The sequence below is a fragment of the Centropristis striata genome, chromosome 10 (assembly GCF_030273125.1).
Source record: "Centropristis striata isolate RG_2023a ecotype Rhode Island chromosome 10, C.striata_1.0, whole genome shotgun sequence".
NCBI lineage: Eukaryota > Metazoa > Chordata > Actinopteri > Perciformes > Serranidae > Centropristis > Centropristis striata.
Genome location: NC_081526.1, coordinates 24,950,692 through 24,968,224, shown reverse-complemented (window position 1 = coordinate 24,968,224; position 17,533 = coordinate 24,950,692). Strand labels below are relative to the sequence as shown.

The following is a 17,533-nucleotide window of genomic DNA, read 5'->3' as shown; positions in this document are numbered from 1 at the left end:
TTTGTGTGGATTAGAAAAAACTGTGTAGTCTTGTTATAAGGGATGCATTAACCTCCATTTATCTACCACACCAACCTCTCCCAGCATTTGAGACTAAAAGGTTTTTGTCTACTGTATTGTCCAGAATACAGTTCCAGTCACCACATACTATTATTGAAGGACATTTATATTTAAGCGACAATTCAGTCATGGAAGTTAAGACAGATGTATCAATATCAGAGGCAACAAATACATTAGGACATTTTTTTTCACCGCACAATGTTTCATGAATGAACACCTAACCATTTGAAGCCTCAAAATGTTTAACAACAGTACATTTTTATGTACAAGTATTGCAACATATCTTCTTTTGCTATTAAATGAATAATACACATCCTACCCAATCCTTTTTATGTTCTTTATCAGTTCAATGTGTCTTTTGTAACATTGCAACATAAACATTTACTTTTTTGAAAAGGGACAAATTAATTCTATTTCCTATTGTGAACTTTTAATCCTCTTAGATCACCCATGATGAATGCAAGATATGCAAAGAAGCAGCACTAGCCCACGTTGTACCATCCTAAAACATTGTTTCCATTGGCCACTAACAGATTATTGTACTGAGGTCCAATTTATGATAATCAGGTCTTCAGACCTAGTTATCAGTCATTTATAACAAAAGGTAAATCCATTCATTATTATTTGAGTTTTTAAAAAAAAAAAAACTTATCATAAAATGTACAAAGGTTTATTTGATTCATTTGTACCCATCATACCTCCTCATCCTGAGCTAGCATACATTCAGTAGCATCAGTGTCAGCTAAAGGCCTTGCTAGTGTGCTGGGATACTGCAGGCTTTACTGCACTTTATTTTTGACCTTGCATGTAAAAATGTATAGCTGTGTGTAGCTCTGTGCGGCATCAGACACAGAGATGCAAGGCGGTTGGACAGACTGGTCTAAAGAGCTGGTTCTGTGGTTGGAGCCAGGTTGAGCCATCATGAAATACCCAGATCATCTGCTACACAAAACCTTTATGGACCAAAAAAAAAAACCAGCAGTGGACGGCTCCTCTCTCTCCGTTGCAGCAGGACGGAGAGATACAAGAGATCCTTCTCTCCTACAGCCATCAGGCTGTCTCATTCTAACAGAGATTCTACCAGACTAACTGAATTTACCCTTGGGGATGAATAAAGTAATTTTGATTAGATTTTTTTGATTGATTTGTGCGAAGATTCTACAGCTGAAAAACAGGTTGTCAATAACAAATATTTTTATTGTATGTTTTGATGTGCTTTGTCATCGTTACAGTAGTGTGAGCCATCGCAGCAGACTCAAAGTATCTGATAAGTGCAAGTCAGCGAGTTAGACCTCATTAGGAATTGGGTATTAATGTATGTTCCAGTTTTTTTTTTTATGTGTATTTATTGGAATTGTGTATTTGAATTCTTCACTTACTTGGCCAAGCAGTAAGAGAAAGGTTGACACAATGTAACAATGCAGATAGTTGGAGATATTGGAAGCAATACTTATTGTAGTGGACACATTAAAGTAAGACAGAATGTGTTACAGCCACAGTCTCCCCTACAGATATACAGTATATAGAGATATAAAACACATTTAGATGCCATATGGGTTCCGCTTTTGTGAAAAGAAAATATAACACCATAAAGACATCATTTGTGATGTTGATGTTCCCTAACAGCGACAGGGAAAGGCATACGACAAATATAAACTGGAATTTCTTGTTTTTATTCACACACAGTTCAGCCATGGAGCAATCTACACAAAGCTTATTTCACAGCTCTAAGTTCACTCTGTCTGCCAAAAATGTACATCTAATGCTTTAGCTTCCATTCCCTTAAAATACCTAGCTACTTAAACAGCTTTATTCCCACACACAAAGCTAGAGGCAATAGTTTGTTGTAACACTGACATTTAGCAGACTGTTAACACAGATGTACAGGGAAAAGGCGACATTAGAAAAGTTCAGTTGCTGATGTTCACTTCTGGGAAACCTCATCAAACTTGGGCTCTGAAAAACACAAAGTAGAGATATTAACGGTGCTTGTTCCTGTATATACTTGCATAAGTCCCTTATGCTGCTTAATGTCTGAGAATATTCAGATTTTACATATTTGAAACCTGATCAACAAAGCATCCAGACAACAAGACTTCACACAGTTGATTATCACTAAAACTTCACCAGCAGATTAAAAGCAAAAGGGAGCACAGCTTTCCAAACAGGATTGTTTGGTTCATCATCCCTGCCTCAGGTGGAGCCATGTGCTCTCTGAACATTATTAGCCACACAGATGGTCATCTGAGGGAATATGTGCAAAGTTTTTGGCCATGTTACTTTAGTAAAGCCACCAGGAACCTGCATGAGTAATGCAGAAAATCTGAGCAAAACATTTTATTTGCACATTTGTCCTTACTGCTGAATGCGTGTTCCCTGGCCATTTGGTAATGTTGGCTCGAAAATAAAACTCCTATAAAAAGGCTATTTGCTAAATAATTAAAAACTTTCATTTTGATTTGGGGCTTAAACCATCATTTCAACATATCCTTAATTATGGGACAGTGTCAGATCTAAAGACAGTTCTTGAGCATAACGTTGAAATCTGCTGCATCAAATTTAAAAGCTGCAGAAAGAATGTTAGAATGAATTGCATCGACTTTGCATCAAGTGGTTAAATAATTATCTTACACATTTACACAATAGGTAACTTTGTCTTTGTCATATTTGCAGCAACATTGTTGCTTTTTACCATAATGTACTTTTGTACTATTCATTCAAAGAGCCTGATGAAGAAAGCCTGGGTTAACGAAGACAGCTGCTCACCACCGTCACTCTGACTAGGGTTTGAGGCTTTGTTGAACCGTAACCATACTGCAGCAAAGTACTGCTTTTCGTAGTACAAAATAATAGATTAACTTGACTCACCTGTGAATTTGAACTCTGGAAAAGATGTGAGGTCTCCACCACCATAAAGTCTCTGAAGCTTTGCTACCTCCTCTGCCAATGCCTTCTCATACTCTGAACCTGCATCGATTAGCCCACCAGCAGCCCTGAGGGAGAGGACACAGTTCACTTATCACTAAATCCCCATTTCACTTTCTCCAGGATTGACAATGAGCACATTCAGATTTTGTAATGATTGAGATGAAGTAATTTTTATGGAACACACAAAAAGTGTGATGTAGAATCATGATTTATTGTAGTTCACTAGTCGGAATAGTTGTTAAGTCTCATGAGATTTGATTAGTTGTTTAGAAAGTGTTGAAACTATCAATAACACCATTTATTATTTCAGTTCTTCCACACTAAAATCCTTTGGAACATGTTCATTTTAAGTCTGATCACACACACACACACACACAAAATGTTCACTATAGCTAGTTAGAGTAGATAAAAACTACAGTGACCAGCTGTTTAAAAAAATTGAGTAAATAGAAATTTAAACAAAATATTTATGACCATTTTTTTAAGATTGAAGTCATCAGAAGGAAGTGCCACAGAACATAAAATAATAGTACTACAAATCCAATTTAAAAAAGTTGGGACGCTGTCTAAAATGTAAATGAAACATTAATAATTTAACATGGCTAAGGCCCCGTTCACACGAGGACGGTCTGAACAGAAGACGCAAAAGTGGCGTCGCGTCTTCACTTTTTATTCCTCGTTTAGACGAGCATTTTCGGGAGGAAATCTGCGTGCATACGGTGACGCAAAAGTGTGTGAAATTCGATTGTATGCAGCCAGGCGGTATCACTTAAAGCGATAAGAGCATCTTTGGGCGTGCAGAAGTTTTCACGCCACACATTTTCATCAGCTACTCCTTCCACAAAGTTATCCACCATCCACTAGATCTCCCAGGTCTCGTTCACAGCCGTCTGGCTTGCCTCCGACGAATTGGTGCATCCAAAATGTGATAGAGGTAATTCCAGATCCTTCTCTGTTCAGTAATACTATCTCTACATATCCTGTACATTTGGTGGAAAGACTCCTGTAAGTTTATTAGAGCTGCCAGAGCAGCTTGAAGGTCCGACGCATGGAAATAATCCCACATTTGTTTATTTCCCTGTACTGGAGCATGTATGTGACGTAAACACATACGTGACGTGAGCAGATCTGAGCAGAGTTTGCGTCTTGGCAGTGTAGACGGACACGCTACGGCGGAGCGTATTTAACTTTTCCCACTTTGGAGGGTGGTTTCAGATTTTTGCGTCTTTAAGCCCCCAAAACGCCGTCACCGTCTAAACGAAAGGCACTTACGATAAAATATTTTGTCGTTTTCACCCGCGAGCGTCCTTGTGTGAACGGGGCCTAAGTTGTGGAACATTCCACAGGTAAGCAGGTTCATCATCAACAGGTGAGAGCATCATGACTGGGTATGAAAGAAGCATCCTGGACAGGCTGAGTTGTTCACTAGCAAGGACGGAGTAAAGTTCACTTATTTGTGAAAAATTACATGGCCAAATAATCCAACAGTTCAAGACCAATTTATCTCAACACACAACCTAAAATAACTTATGGAATTCATCTACAATCCATATAATTAAAAATGACAGAGAATCAGAGACATCCCTGCTCATAAGGGACAAGGCCCAAAACTAACAGGATGCCTGTGACATTCGACCCCAAGGGCAGCAATGCATTAAAAACCAACATGATTGTAAAAGGGACATTACTACATGGGCTGTGAAACACTTGAGTCAGTCAACACTTTTCAGCACTGGATCTACAAATGAGAGATAAGACTATGAGATGCAAAGAAAAAGCCATATGTCAGCAACTTCCAGACAAACGACCCACTTCTATGGCCTGAGCTCATCTGAGATGAATGAAAAATAAATCAGAACCTGGACGAATGAACAAAGTCTTCTTTTGACAATTGAAGATATGTCAAAAGGTTAAGCAATTTGTCTGTTTTAGACAACGTCCAAACTTTTCGGGGGTTGTACAGTAATAGCCTTATATGACAAATTCTCATTGCCATTTAATGTCTTTGACAAATATTAAACAAAAGTGCAACTGGACTATATAAATTGAAGCACACACTGTACATTGATACCCTAGTTCGGATTATGTCATAGCTGTGGACAGCTGAACTGAAAATTTGACTGGTGAAGCTAGTTTTCTTTATTAGCTTTCCAAATATTGCACATATTATATTAATGACCTAACCTGACTCACATGTAGCAACCACTTAGTTGCTGTCCAGCTACACCTGTGCTTGTTTTAATCATGCGTTTACAGTTCCTCTGCTACTTCCGAACTAGCTTAACCTGTTTTAGTCCCAGCTAGGATAATAGAAGAGTGCTAAATAGCCCTATGAAGTTGAGATAACAAAAAACAACAAAAACAAACTGGGATAAAATGATAACCTGCTTGGTGGAGCTAGTGACACTTACTGGCTTCTTGTAGAGTACTCGCGTATGGAGTCCAAGAAGAGCTTCTGAATTGGATCCATTTGAGCTGACAGGAGAAAAAAAACAAACTCAAATGAATTTAGCTTCACAGAAAAATACTCATAAACCAGGCTCATGCGTTTGGATATCATCTGTCCATTTGGATAGAACAAATAATTAACAACCAATCCAGTTTTAACCGTAACCCTCATGCACATAACAGCACCTAGGAGTGGTAGATAGAGTAGCCAGCTACAGGGGTCAGATAGGGAAGAACGTGTGAAAGGTCAGTTCAGTTGACAGGTTAAAAGGTTGCTGTGATAGGTCATGCTAGGCAACATATTTACAGAACTGCTGTATGGTATAGGTCGCCAACGGTGTAGTCAAACAAAACATTTAATGGTGAAGAACCAGTTTAAAATTTTAAACTTGGACTCCACACAGCAACCAGGCTGCAATCACACCAAGTCTTTACCATCAAAGTTTACATTTACATATTATCCATTAAATTGAATATACCCAACAATAAACATGTATTACTTTTACCATGCAACACCCAAAATAAGTGTGAGACGTTTAAGGGACGGAGGAGGAGGAGAGAAGTTGAGGTAAAAAAATAATACGATGACTGAAACCTTCCCCTTCACCAGTGCAAACAGTACCTTTAACATTATCTTTAGTGTTAAACAATCACAAATACATAACATTAAGCACAACAGTTTCATGAAACCACTGCACAAAATGGGGAGACAGACAGTGCTGCAGAATGATTTCTATCATGCTGTAACATCTCAGGAAAGACAACTGGGAATGATAAAGAAAACATGGTATGTTAGGTATGACTAGAGAAAACAAAAAATGGTGGCAAGAACAGAATACATTGACTTATGAAAAAAGTACAAGGCAATTGTAGAAAAAAGGAATGAGTGCAATAAGCAGGCAGTCATTAGTAAGTGAAAAAGAAATGTTTGGAAAAAGTGTGAAGTGAAAGAAACCATGCTAAAAGGCTCAAGGTGAAATGCTATGCAGTTAAGACATGCATCATGTGAAAGATTGCTGAAGCAGCACAATTACAGACAATGAGTTGAACTATATGCCATGAGGGGCAGGGTGTAATTAGCATAAAGCGGGGAAGATATTTTTGGAGAGTTAAAGGCTAAAATGGATGGAACACTAAGGGACTATAAGGAACAACCTGTGCAAGGCTAGAACAATAAAAGTGCGTTTGTGATGTCAGGTATCTTTTACGGTTTATTCTTACGCTCATCACAAACAACTACTGTATACTCATAAATGGTGATGAAAATGATTGCTGGTAGACTGCAGGGTCCACAGAGGAAAAGAGAAGGATTGTGGGGGAAGGGATGTTGTAGTGTGTACCCTCAAATGGTTCAACTGGTTCAGCAAGGGCGTCCGCCTGCAGATCCTCTCCTGCAGCTTCAGCTACGACTGGAGCTGGGTCCACCAGCTCCCCGGTGCTCTCCACGGGGGCAGAAACTTCAGCTGCAGCATCAGCAGCTGCTTCAGTGGGGACAGCTTCAGCTTCGACCACAGGCTCTGCAGCAGCTTCTACAGGGGCGGCTTCAGCTTCAACCACAGGCTCTGCAGCAGCTTCTACAGGGGCGACTTCAGCTTCAACCACAGGCTCTGCAGCAGCTTCTACAGGGGCGGCTTCAGCTTCAACCACAGGCTCTGCAGCAGCTTCTACAGGGGCGGCTTCAGCTTCAACCACAGGCTCTGCAGCAGCTTCTACAGGGGTGTCAGCAGGGGCAACTTCAGTAGCAGCTTCCACAACTGGTGCAGCTTCTGCAGCAGGGATTTCTGGAGCAGCTTCAACTTGAGGTTCTTCTGGAGCTGCTTCAGGGATTGGTGCAGCTTCAACAGCAGGAACTTCCGCTGCTACAGCACTTTCAACAACTTCAGCTATAGCTGCTGCAGCAACAGCTTCAACCACTGGTACAGATTCAGCAACCACTTCAGTAACCGCTTCAATGACGGGTGCAGCTTCTGCAACTACTTCAGTGACAGCCTCAACAACAGCTTCTGCGACAGCCTCAACGACGGGTGCAGCTTCTGCAACAGCCTCAACGACGGGTGCAGCTTCTGCAACAGCCTCAACGACGGGTGCAGCTTCTGCAACAGCCTCAACGACGGGTGCAGCTTCTGCAACAGCCTCAACGACGGGTGCAGCTTCTGCAACAGCCTCAACGACGGGTGCAGCTTCTGCGGCAGCCTCAACGACGGGTGCAGCTTCTGCGGCAGCCTCAACGACGGGTGCAGCTTCTGCGGCAGCCTCAACGACGGGTGCAGCTTCTGCAACAGCCTCAACAATGGGTGCAGCTTCTGCAACAGCCTCAACGACAGGTGCCGCTTCAACTGCTGATGCAGATTCAGACACTGCTTCAACAGCAGGAGACTCTTCAACAATGGGAGTTGCTTCAACTGCTGGGGTAGCAGCTTCTACCGGAGTGGTGGTTGCCACCTCCTCAAGTGTAGCAGAAGAGGGTGTGGCTGCTTTAACTGCAGCTTCTGCTGCTGCAGCAACTGCTGCCGGAGACACTTCTTTCTTGGGAAATTCATACGACTTGTGCTGGACAAGTTTCTCTATATCGAAGTATGTTTTAGCCTGGTCTTTGTCTAGGATGAAGGAGGAGTGGAAGCAGACAAGATGCATTATTTTTTTGAATGATACAATATCTATTATAAATGCACTTTACACAGAAAATCCAAAGATATACCAGGGAGGTGGTACTTGTACAGGTTTTACAGGAAAAGAAAAGAGAAAAATATCAAGCCTGTGAGTTGGCCAAAGGGATTAAGCAAATGTATTGTAGAAACACATCAAGAAAACAACAAATGGAAGAGAACAACTGAAACCGTGATCACAACAGCTTTATAGAGATAAACTGAATAATGATTACCAAAAGACAACACTGGTAAGCTAATGGGACAGTTATTAGATGACGTGATCATCAAAACCTTCAGAATGAAAGCCAAATGTGCAAATGATTAACCGTGCATCCGGAAAGTATTTTACAATTTACTATGTTACAGCCTTATTTCAAAATCAAATCATTTGTTCCTCAAATTTTGTTAATTTATTAAAAATCTCATGTGTTCACAGCCTTTGTCATGACAGTCAAAATTGAGCTCAAGAGCATCCTGTTTACACTGATCCTCCTTGAGATTTTTTTTTTTTTTTTTTTTAAATGTATTTTTTTGGGCTTTTTTCATGCCTTTAATGGATAGGATAGTTGAAGAGAGACAGGAAACAGGGGGCAGAGAGAGGGGAATGACATGCAGTAAAGGGCCGTCCGGTGCGGGAGTCGAACCAGGGCCAGCTGCAGCGAGGACTGTAGCCTCTACACATGGGGCGCCTGCGTAACCCACTACGCTACCGACCACCCGGGATGTTTTTTTTTTACAACTTGATTGAAGTCCACCTATGGTATATTCAGTTGATTGGACATGATTTGGAAAGGCAAGAAAATGGCTGGGAATCCCTCAAAGCTTCACATCAGTAGGCCTCTACATAAGATCAGGACAGCTCCAGCTTCCCTTGTCAGTGGTGGAGGAGTTCAAGGTAGCAAAGTGCAGAGTCTTAATAACATACAGAGACTCCCAGGAAGAACAAGTCAGACATGTTGTCACTACAAGATCAGGATGCGAGTGGGCAGCCGTCGAATCTGTTGCACAAGCTGAGAGCATGTTTAGGCTATGTGACATCATAGGAACACCATGCAAAGGAAGACAAGGCCTTGGAAGTTCCCAATTCCAACAGTGGAGTAAGGCAGAACCCAGGAAAAGAAGAGCAATGATCCAGGAGGAAGTTCAAAACCTGGCAGAGGAAGGTCGAAGGTCAAGAGCAGTGGAACAAGCATCCCAGGGAGCCTGGACCAAATGGGACCTTCCCAAGAGAAAGATCACATGGACAGATCTATGAAGGATAGAATGATTTTGCATCTCCTCCTTGCTGCAATCATTGTAAAATACACTCCGGACTCCAACAAACTTGCACAAGTGGGGCATGAGAGAGCACCCACAGATTTTTTTTCAGCGGCAGGAACTGGGTCACTAGTTAGAATCAAGGGAAAGATGAATGCAGCAATGTACAGGGACATCGTTGATGAAAACCTTCTCCAGAGCCTCCAGATTCATCTTCCAACAGGAAAACGACCCTAAGCACACAGCCAGGATAACAAAGCTTTTATCCAAAGTGGAACAAAAAAAAAAAGGGGAACAATCAAGGTATAGTGTGACAAGAGCCATTTAGTGCAGCAATAAGTGCTAGTGACAATTCTTGAAGGAGTAGAATTGTCGTGTGGTGCTAGGAGAGAAGGTGCTCTCTAAAGAGCTGGGTCTTCAGGAGTTTTTTTTTTTTTTTTTTTTTTTTTAAAGTTAGAGAGGGACACCCCTGCTCTGGTAGGAACTGGTGCGTTCCACCAATGGGGAACAAATGCAAAGAGTTTGGATTGCCTTGAACGAACGGGTGGCAGAGCCAGGGGTCGTTCATTGGAAGAGCTCAACGGTTGTGAGGTAGCATATGCCTATCAGGGAGTTCAAGTGGGTGGGTGCAGTACCAGAGACAGCTTTGTAAGAGAGAGTTAGAGATTTGAATTTAATGGTGGCTGCAACAGGTAGTCAGTGGAGCTTGATGAGCAACAGTGTGACATGTGACCTTTTTGGTTGGTTGTAGACTAGGAGTGATGCTGCGATCTGGACCATCTGAAAGGGTTTCACTGTGCAGGCTGGCAGGCTCGTCAGGAGGGCGTTACAGTAGACAAGTTTTGAGATGACGTCAGCTTGTGTCAGGAGTTGAGTGGCATGTTGAGTTAGGTAAGGTCTGATTTTTCTGATGTTGTAAAGTGCAAAGCGGCATGACAACAGAGGCAACATGACTGGAAAAGGGGAGTTAGTCATCAATCATCACCCCTAAGTTTCTCACCACCCTGGTGGGGGCAAGACACAGGGAGTCAATTTTGATGTTGATATCATGGTGTATTGTAGGTTTAGCAGTGGAGGACCAGCGGTTCAGTTTTTGAGAGGTTCAGCTGGAGGTGATGTGCCTTCATCCATGTGGCTATGTCAGAGAGGCAGTCAGAGACCCATGCAGAGACCAAGGGGTCATTAGGAGAAAATGACAGATAGAGCTGAGTGTCATCTGCATAGCAGTGATAGGAAAAGCCACATGAGCAGATAATCTGACCGAGGGAGGTGGTGTAGATGGCTAATAGCAGGGGCCCTGCACTGAGCGCTGGGGGACCCCTGTGGTGAGGCGAGGCGAAGTTGACAACTGTCCGTGCCAGAAAACACTGAATGACCGTCCTTTCAGGTAGGAATCAAACCAGGACAGAGCCAAGCCAGAGATGCCCATTTTAGAGAGAGCAGAGAGGAGGATATGATGGTTAACTGTCTCAAAGGCAGCTGATAAGTCAAGCAGAATGAGAACTGAGAACTTTGCTGCTGCTCTTGCTTCTTTAAAGGCTTCTGTCACAGACAGAGCAGTTTCAGTCAAGTGACCGCTCTTGAAACCTGGTAGATTCTGTAGGAGGAATTCTGAGAGTTTTTGAGCAACCACTTGTTCAATAGTTTTGGATAACAATGGAAGAAGTGAGACAGGACGATAGTTCTTTACTTCAACAGGGTTGAGAGAGGGTCTCTTGAGTAGAGGTGTTATCCGAGCAACTATGAATGCGGTACAGGGGTGCATTTATCGCATATGATAGCTGACGTGATAGTTGAGCTAATGGATTGGATAAGGTTTGTTGGTATAGGGTCCAACGAGCATGTAGGACATGTCAACAGTTTGGATACCACACTCTTAGAGAGGGGTGTAAAGCCAGAAAAGCCAGGAGGACTGTGGACCAGCTGGAGGTCAAAGGAATGAATTAACGACAAAGTTATTAGAGTCTGGACAGTCTAAGTGGATGTTCATGTCATGATCAGGTATAGAAGACAGCGGGGTATCTAGCTCGTCTGAAAAGCCACTCAGTTGGCCTGGTGGACGGTAGACAACGTAAGCTTTAACAGGGGCAAGGTTACTACAATGGCATGGTATTCCAAAGTGTCATAATTAGTGGAATTCAGCAGCGGCGTGAAATTCCATTTGTTGGAAATTAGCAGGCCAGTCCCACCTCCTCACCCAGAAGGAAGATGGGTGTGGGAGAGTGTGTAATTAGTGGTGAGTGGAGCTGTGGTGGCTGTTTTATCAGGTTTGAACCAGGTCTCAAATTGGCAGTTCCACAAGCCCATGGTAAAGGAGGTGACAATGTGAGAAGGAGGTGACAGCGTGATCTTGGACCCAATTGAACAGCTCTGGAGAGATCTGACATGAGGTCCTGCAAAGCAGAATGGGAAAACTACACAAAAACAAGGCTATGAATACTTATGTTCACTTTATATTTTCGTTCTTTATTTTTGATAAATTAGCAAAAATTTCAAACAAACTTTTTTTTTTAACTTCATAATTATGGGGTATTGTGTGTAGAATTTTGAGGAACATTTTTTAATCTATTTTGGAATGAGGCTGTAATGTAATGTGAAAAAAGTGAAGAGCTGTGAATACTTTCCGGACTGTATATATTTCTACCACAATTGCCTCTAATAGTTAAAGAGGTCAATCCAACCTCTATATCGTTTTTGATGTGAAAAGAGGTTCATACTGTCCAGCAGTAAAGATAAGACCTTGGTGTGTCTTCATTTCTTCAGATATGGAGGATGGACACTGGACCTTGTAGCTAACACTAGACTGGGACAAAGAGCCATGCCCTTTGTTCTTGGGTATAACTAGCATGTTGGATGGTTTGTCAATTTTTACTATATATTGCATTTTTATTGTATAATACTGAGTGAGTTTACTCATCAAAAAAAGAGAGACCTTTACAATTTTATTGTTTAGTAATTGAAGACCAATGTTGTCCACCTCATATCCTGAACATATGCCAAGCAAAAACACATCCACACCATCTGTCATATATGCCAAATACTGAATATGCAAAAGATTAAAGAAGCAGGTTGAAAACGTGCTTTGTTTACACAACTGCTCTGTTATGCTGCAGTCATTACCAAGCAGCTGCTGTATGTTATGTGTTTTTACCATGACATAAGTCACGTGGGTTAGAATCTCACTCATGACCTTTTACTGTAACATCTCCCCTGTGTGCCAAACTATGTCAAACACAAGAGCTAAGGGCCACTGTTATACTGGATCATGTTATTTGTTGCATTGTTCCTGCATATGTCTTTACAACTAACGCTAATTTGGAAAGAATATTGTAGTAAACAATATCTGGGTCTGACCTTGAAAACTGTTGGGTAGTGCAGTTATACAGTCAGATGACAGTAGAACATATCTCACAAAATAAATGTTACTCTTGTATGACCCACATATATCCACCAGTGGTACAAAATGTAATTGTTTTATGAGTCTAGGAAAGGTGATAGCAAGATGAGCTCAGTAGCACCCCCTACAGAATTTTAACATGCAGAGTTGCACAAAAAAGCCTCTTGGACACACACCTAAACCTAACAGGAAGACAACCACTTTGAATTTACATTGTAGTTATATACTTTTGTCATTTCCAGGCTCTGCACTTAAACAAAGTCCTAGAGATCCGTATGACTTTAAATGTAACAGTGGCATCTTAAGATCTTTGTGATTAAAAGTTACTAAAAGCATGAGTTTTCATTAAACTATGTGGGTGTGGCATGGCAGCCAAATATGGTGTTTTGCAATAAAACAGGAAGTAACTCACCTAATAACCTTAATAACTAATCAACTGTTTGTCGTAGACTTTTGTGTGAGGTATTATTGAACTTAACATACAGTTGGTATTCAATTGGCGTGTCCCTACCCCCTAAAATTTAGCAACCCCACCAATCACACCTTGAAAACCATTTATGTAGACAATTGTTGAGATAGAAAGTGCTACCAAATATGCAATATCAATATCGGTGATATACCCAATCTATCACTGTCCGGCAGCTGTGGAAATGCATTGCGGCATCGGGTGCTGCCAGCACTCCTGACAGGCAGACATGTGAGGGTTCATTCATTGCTGCTTGCAGCTTTAATCATTGTTGGTTTAGTGGTTCACTGCTAGTGGTGAAGTAATTATGTTGTTGTAATGTTATAGCATGGTTATATATATTTGAGTAAATATTTTATTATATCTACATTAAAATCTGACATTTTCTGACATTAATTATTTTCCACATGTATCAAACACTATCAACAGTCTATACTGCCCTACAAAGCCTAACTGGAGTAACTACACATTTTTGGTGGAAATTTAGTTATAACTAAAAATGAACTCCTTTATGTCTGTTTTATCTTGTGACAAAGTTTTAGATTTCAATTTAGATTTATTTTGGGAGAAATAATCATATAAAAAACACAAAATCCAACTCAAAACCAAGCAGTAATTGCACTTACTTTTTCCAGGTAAATCAAAGCTCCGCAGAAACACCATAATTTATATGCATGTCCTCAGGCTTTTAACAAACAAGTAAATGTCTATTAATGGATAGAGGAGAGTCTCAGTGTTGGGATGAAAGACAATCTGAGAATTAATACTGTTAAACAAAATCTTCTAATTAGGGCAGATTTGTATTGATGTCACATAATCTAATGTAAATAAGAAGAGAAAAATTCAAGTTCTGACGCATATTTAAGACCATTTCAGAGTTGATAATGCCTGGCAGGCAGGAGGATGCATCTGACCTGAGGTAACAAAAAACAACAACCGTAGACCTGCTTTATGTCTGCTACACTGAAATTTCTCACTAGAATAAGGAGAGACAGACTACGGTGTAGTGCTGGAGACCAGACACCAATGACTGATCCTATTACAGTTTAATCTTCAGACAACATTGTGCCATAAAATTGCCAGTAGGAGGCAGATAAGTACTTAAGTACCCTTAAGCAAGTACAGTGGATACCATAACAAATCTGATGGGACTAGGTAAATCTTGTCAGACGGTTGTGTCTGTGGTCAATACACAGTTCAACAGTTCTTCCAAATGAACACAAAATTTGGTATAAACATGAAGAAATTTTACATTAGCAATAAATAGTAACGCTCCCTCTTTGAAGTCATTTATCACAACAGTAATATGCAAAAACTTTACAAACTGCAGGTTTCTCCTACTTTAATATCAAACCTAGTGAACTTCATTCAAGAACTGATAAAGGCTAAGCCACAAATAGCAGCAGTGACCCTTTGAAACTCACCGGATTTGTTCTTCTTTGAAGGCTTCTTGGAACCTCCGGATTTTGTGCTAAGGGCAGCAGCTGCAGGTGCTCTACTCAGAGTACTCCAGCTCTCAGCCCGCAAACACTGTACACAAAAAGCATTAGGTTGTTATTTTCTTACCTTAAAAAGCTGCAGTGACAAAATGCATACTTCGCAGGACTGCTACAGTTGTTGATCATTGCAATGATTACTGGGTTATGCTGCATTTTGACATTACTTTCACCTGACTGCTCACCAGGGGGATGTCACTGTCACGGGCCATAAAACTATCCAAGCTGTGGCTTAACGGTTCATACAAAAAAGTAAAAATTGTGCCAATTTGAACCAGATTAAGGTGTCAAAACAATCACAGGTTCAGCTAGACAAGACAAATGCTAAATTTACCTTATAAAAAAAGGTCCACACACATGTGTGATTCAGAGGAATGGCACAGAATGTTGTCTTTGCATTATTCTCAAAAAATATGAAGAGTCACAAAAAGAAAAATCAGTCTAACCACTACATGTAAAGCACCTTGCAATCTCCTGAAGTATCAATATTGTGTTAAATGCACTAACCTAAGTAAAAATAGCAAGAGGAATCCTACAAAACAGCCATGATTTTTTTTCTAATAGTTTAAGTTTGTCATATTATCCGCGATCCACTTTTTAGTGATAACTGAAGTGTAGCAGATGAGGCCATTTTTAATTTAATAATATTACTACAGTTTGGCGCATACTGTCTTCATAACATCTCACATGGTGAAAGAGTTTTAACTTTGGAGATTAATTTATTTTAACTGTAGATCCTCGGTTAGACTAGGTTTAACCACAAATGTGATTACCTATTGTGACAGAAGGGTAATGTCTATGGGACAGACCACATGATTTTAAGTGTTTTTTCCAAGTTTTAAAACTGCTCGTCTACCGAGTGAACATGATGTGCTTATCTTGCAAAGAGTCTTGGAGCTTCTCTTATGCTCTTGCCATCATATGAAATGCCCAAGATCGGTCTGTCTACTTGGTTGATAAGATGCTGCAGAAAAACGCATCAGGAATGACGCCATAGATTCTGAGAAACAGCCTGTCTATGTTCATATTTTTGCATATACACATCAAAATGCTTAATACTCAAACTGTAATGATGAGGTTTTATATACCACAGAATAGTTGTCCCCTTAAGTAGTTTAAGGTTAAAAAAAGACTTTGTATTCCACACTAACAGCATTGTCAGCTCTAATGGATGCAACAGTATATGATATTAACATGGAGAAAAAAAAATTTTTTTTTTATGGCTGCACCATTTGAACAAATTACCCGTCTAGTGCATCTTTATCAATATTTATACTGATCTTTTTCCTCCCTACCTTTTTTTGTATCTTTAGAGGCAGAGTTTGACAATTAGGTTAATTGGGTCCCTTCTGGCTGTTCCAAAGTTGAGGCTCTAAACTAAAGGTGATAGGGCGTTTGCCATCAGGGCCTCTCGACTTTGGAGCGCCCTGCCTGAGGACCCGAGGGTTGCTGAATCGGTGAATTATTTTAAATCACTTCTCAAAACACATTTTTACAGACTTGCAGTCATGTGATGTTGGTCCTTCTAACTTGTGTGGTATGCGTGTGTGTATGTATATATATATAACATATTTTTTTCTTCATTATTGGTTTCTTATTCTTGCAGGAGTTTTATCCATGCTTGTTCTGTCAAAGCACTTTGTGAACACCGTTTTTAATGGTGCTATATAAATAAAGGTATTATTATTATTATTATTATTATTATTATTAATAATAATAATTAAAATAAAGTCTGGGAGTTTGAATAGTGTCTGACTGCTAAGAAGTTTGCATTGAGTGTCTAACTGGTATGTCAGTGGGGTGTAAAAGGTAAAAACAAAATAAACAAACAATACAACCCTTGAGTCCCATCCAAGCACATGCTCAGTCCCACTTTTACTGAAGGACGGTTTACAGTGTAAAGACCCTCCTGGTGAATGCTCAGTGGACACAGATGGCCATGCTCAAACCCAAACTTGGTGTGATAATTAACCAACACTCAGAAAGTTCAGTTCCTGAGCAGTAGAGTAGTCGAGCTCAGGCCTGTGTGTCTGCTCTCAGCCTGCTCCACTGAGGCGTGCAGTCAGCGAACTAACAGTCTGCAATCACTTGCTCAAGTTTGTGCTTCACGTTCAGCTTTTCATTTAAATAAATACATTTTTAAAGCACTCAGCTTGAGATCACTCTAGCTTCTAGGACTGAATAACGTGGTTCTGTTTAAGCTAACTGCAAGATGACAAAAACACAGCAAACACTGATAATCCAGTCAAGACCGCCACCACCATCACCATCATAATCATAATCATCATCATCATCATGAACAAGTATGCACGCGAATGGCACAAAATATATTAAAGTGAACACTAGAAATGATGTTACCTTGACACAGCTCAGTCGTCCTATCCTCAGCAAGGAAGCCGCCATCTTTCACTTCAGCCTGCTGAGCTGCACACACACACATACCATGAATACAATATTAATACAAACAACGGTTAGTTTAGTTAGAATACCTGAAATGTGTATCTTTAGTTAGTTAACATTATACTAGCTTCGTGACAGTTCAAAAGAGTAGCCAAACTCTCTAACCCTGTCTGAGTGACACCAAACGCACCCTGCACTGAAAGTTTGTACAAAACACGTGTATATTGATTGTTACCTTCTGATAAAACGATCTGAGACTATTATATGCTTCTTTCTCTGTTGTGGACTGAGCTCCAGATCAGCTCCCCGCAGCATGGACGGGATCAGTGAACGTCTCTCACCTTTTATGTAACGCATGAATGTGACAGTGAACGCCCCCTTCCTAACCAGAGCCCTGCATGTTGTCACTTATCAGTTTCTCTCTTTATTCTAG

General features: G+C 40.6%; 1 protein-coding gene across 1 annotated transcript; it reads right to left on the bottom strand.

Moving 5' to 3' along the window:
• Positions 1-1,712: 1,712 nt before the first annotated feature.
• Positions 1,713-17,479, bottom strand: si:ch211-140m22.7 (uncharacterized protein LOC570370 homolog). Its single transcript, XM_059342299.1, has 7 exons — positions 17,336-17,479; positions 17,059-17,124; positions 14,629-14,734; positions 6,777-8,033; positions 5,400-5,463; positions 2,929-3,053; positions 1,713-2,016 (listed from the first exon to the last, which is right to left on the bottom strand). The coding sequence occupies exons 2-7, from the start codon at positions 17,101-17,103 to the stop codon at positions 1,985-1,987; spliced, it is 1,629 nt and encodes a 542-aa protein (XP_059198282.1). The 5' UTR covers positions 17,104-17,124; positions 17,336-17,479; the 3' UTR covers positions 1,713-1,984.
• Positions 17,480-17,533: the final 54 nt, after the last annotated feature.

What these genes read in the sequence shown, in the direction of transcription:
- si:ch211-140m22.7 (XM_059342299.1), bottom strand. Translation starts at nt 17,103, where the DNA reads ATGGCGGCTTCCTTGCTGAGGATAGGACGACTGAGCTGTGTCAAG. An exon ending in GACGACTGAGCTGTGTCAAG is followed by an intron (nt 14,735 to 17,058) that starts GTAACATCATTT and finishes TTTTGTGTACAG; the next exon opens with TGTTTGCGGGCTGAGAGCTG. An exon ending in GAGTACTCTACAAGAAGCCA is followed by an intron (nt 3,054 to 5,399) that starts GTAAGTGTCACT and finishes CCTCTCCCTCAG; the next exon opens with GGCTGCTGGTGGGCTAATCG.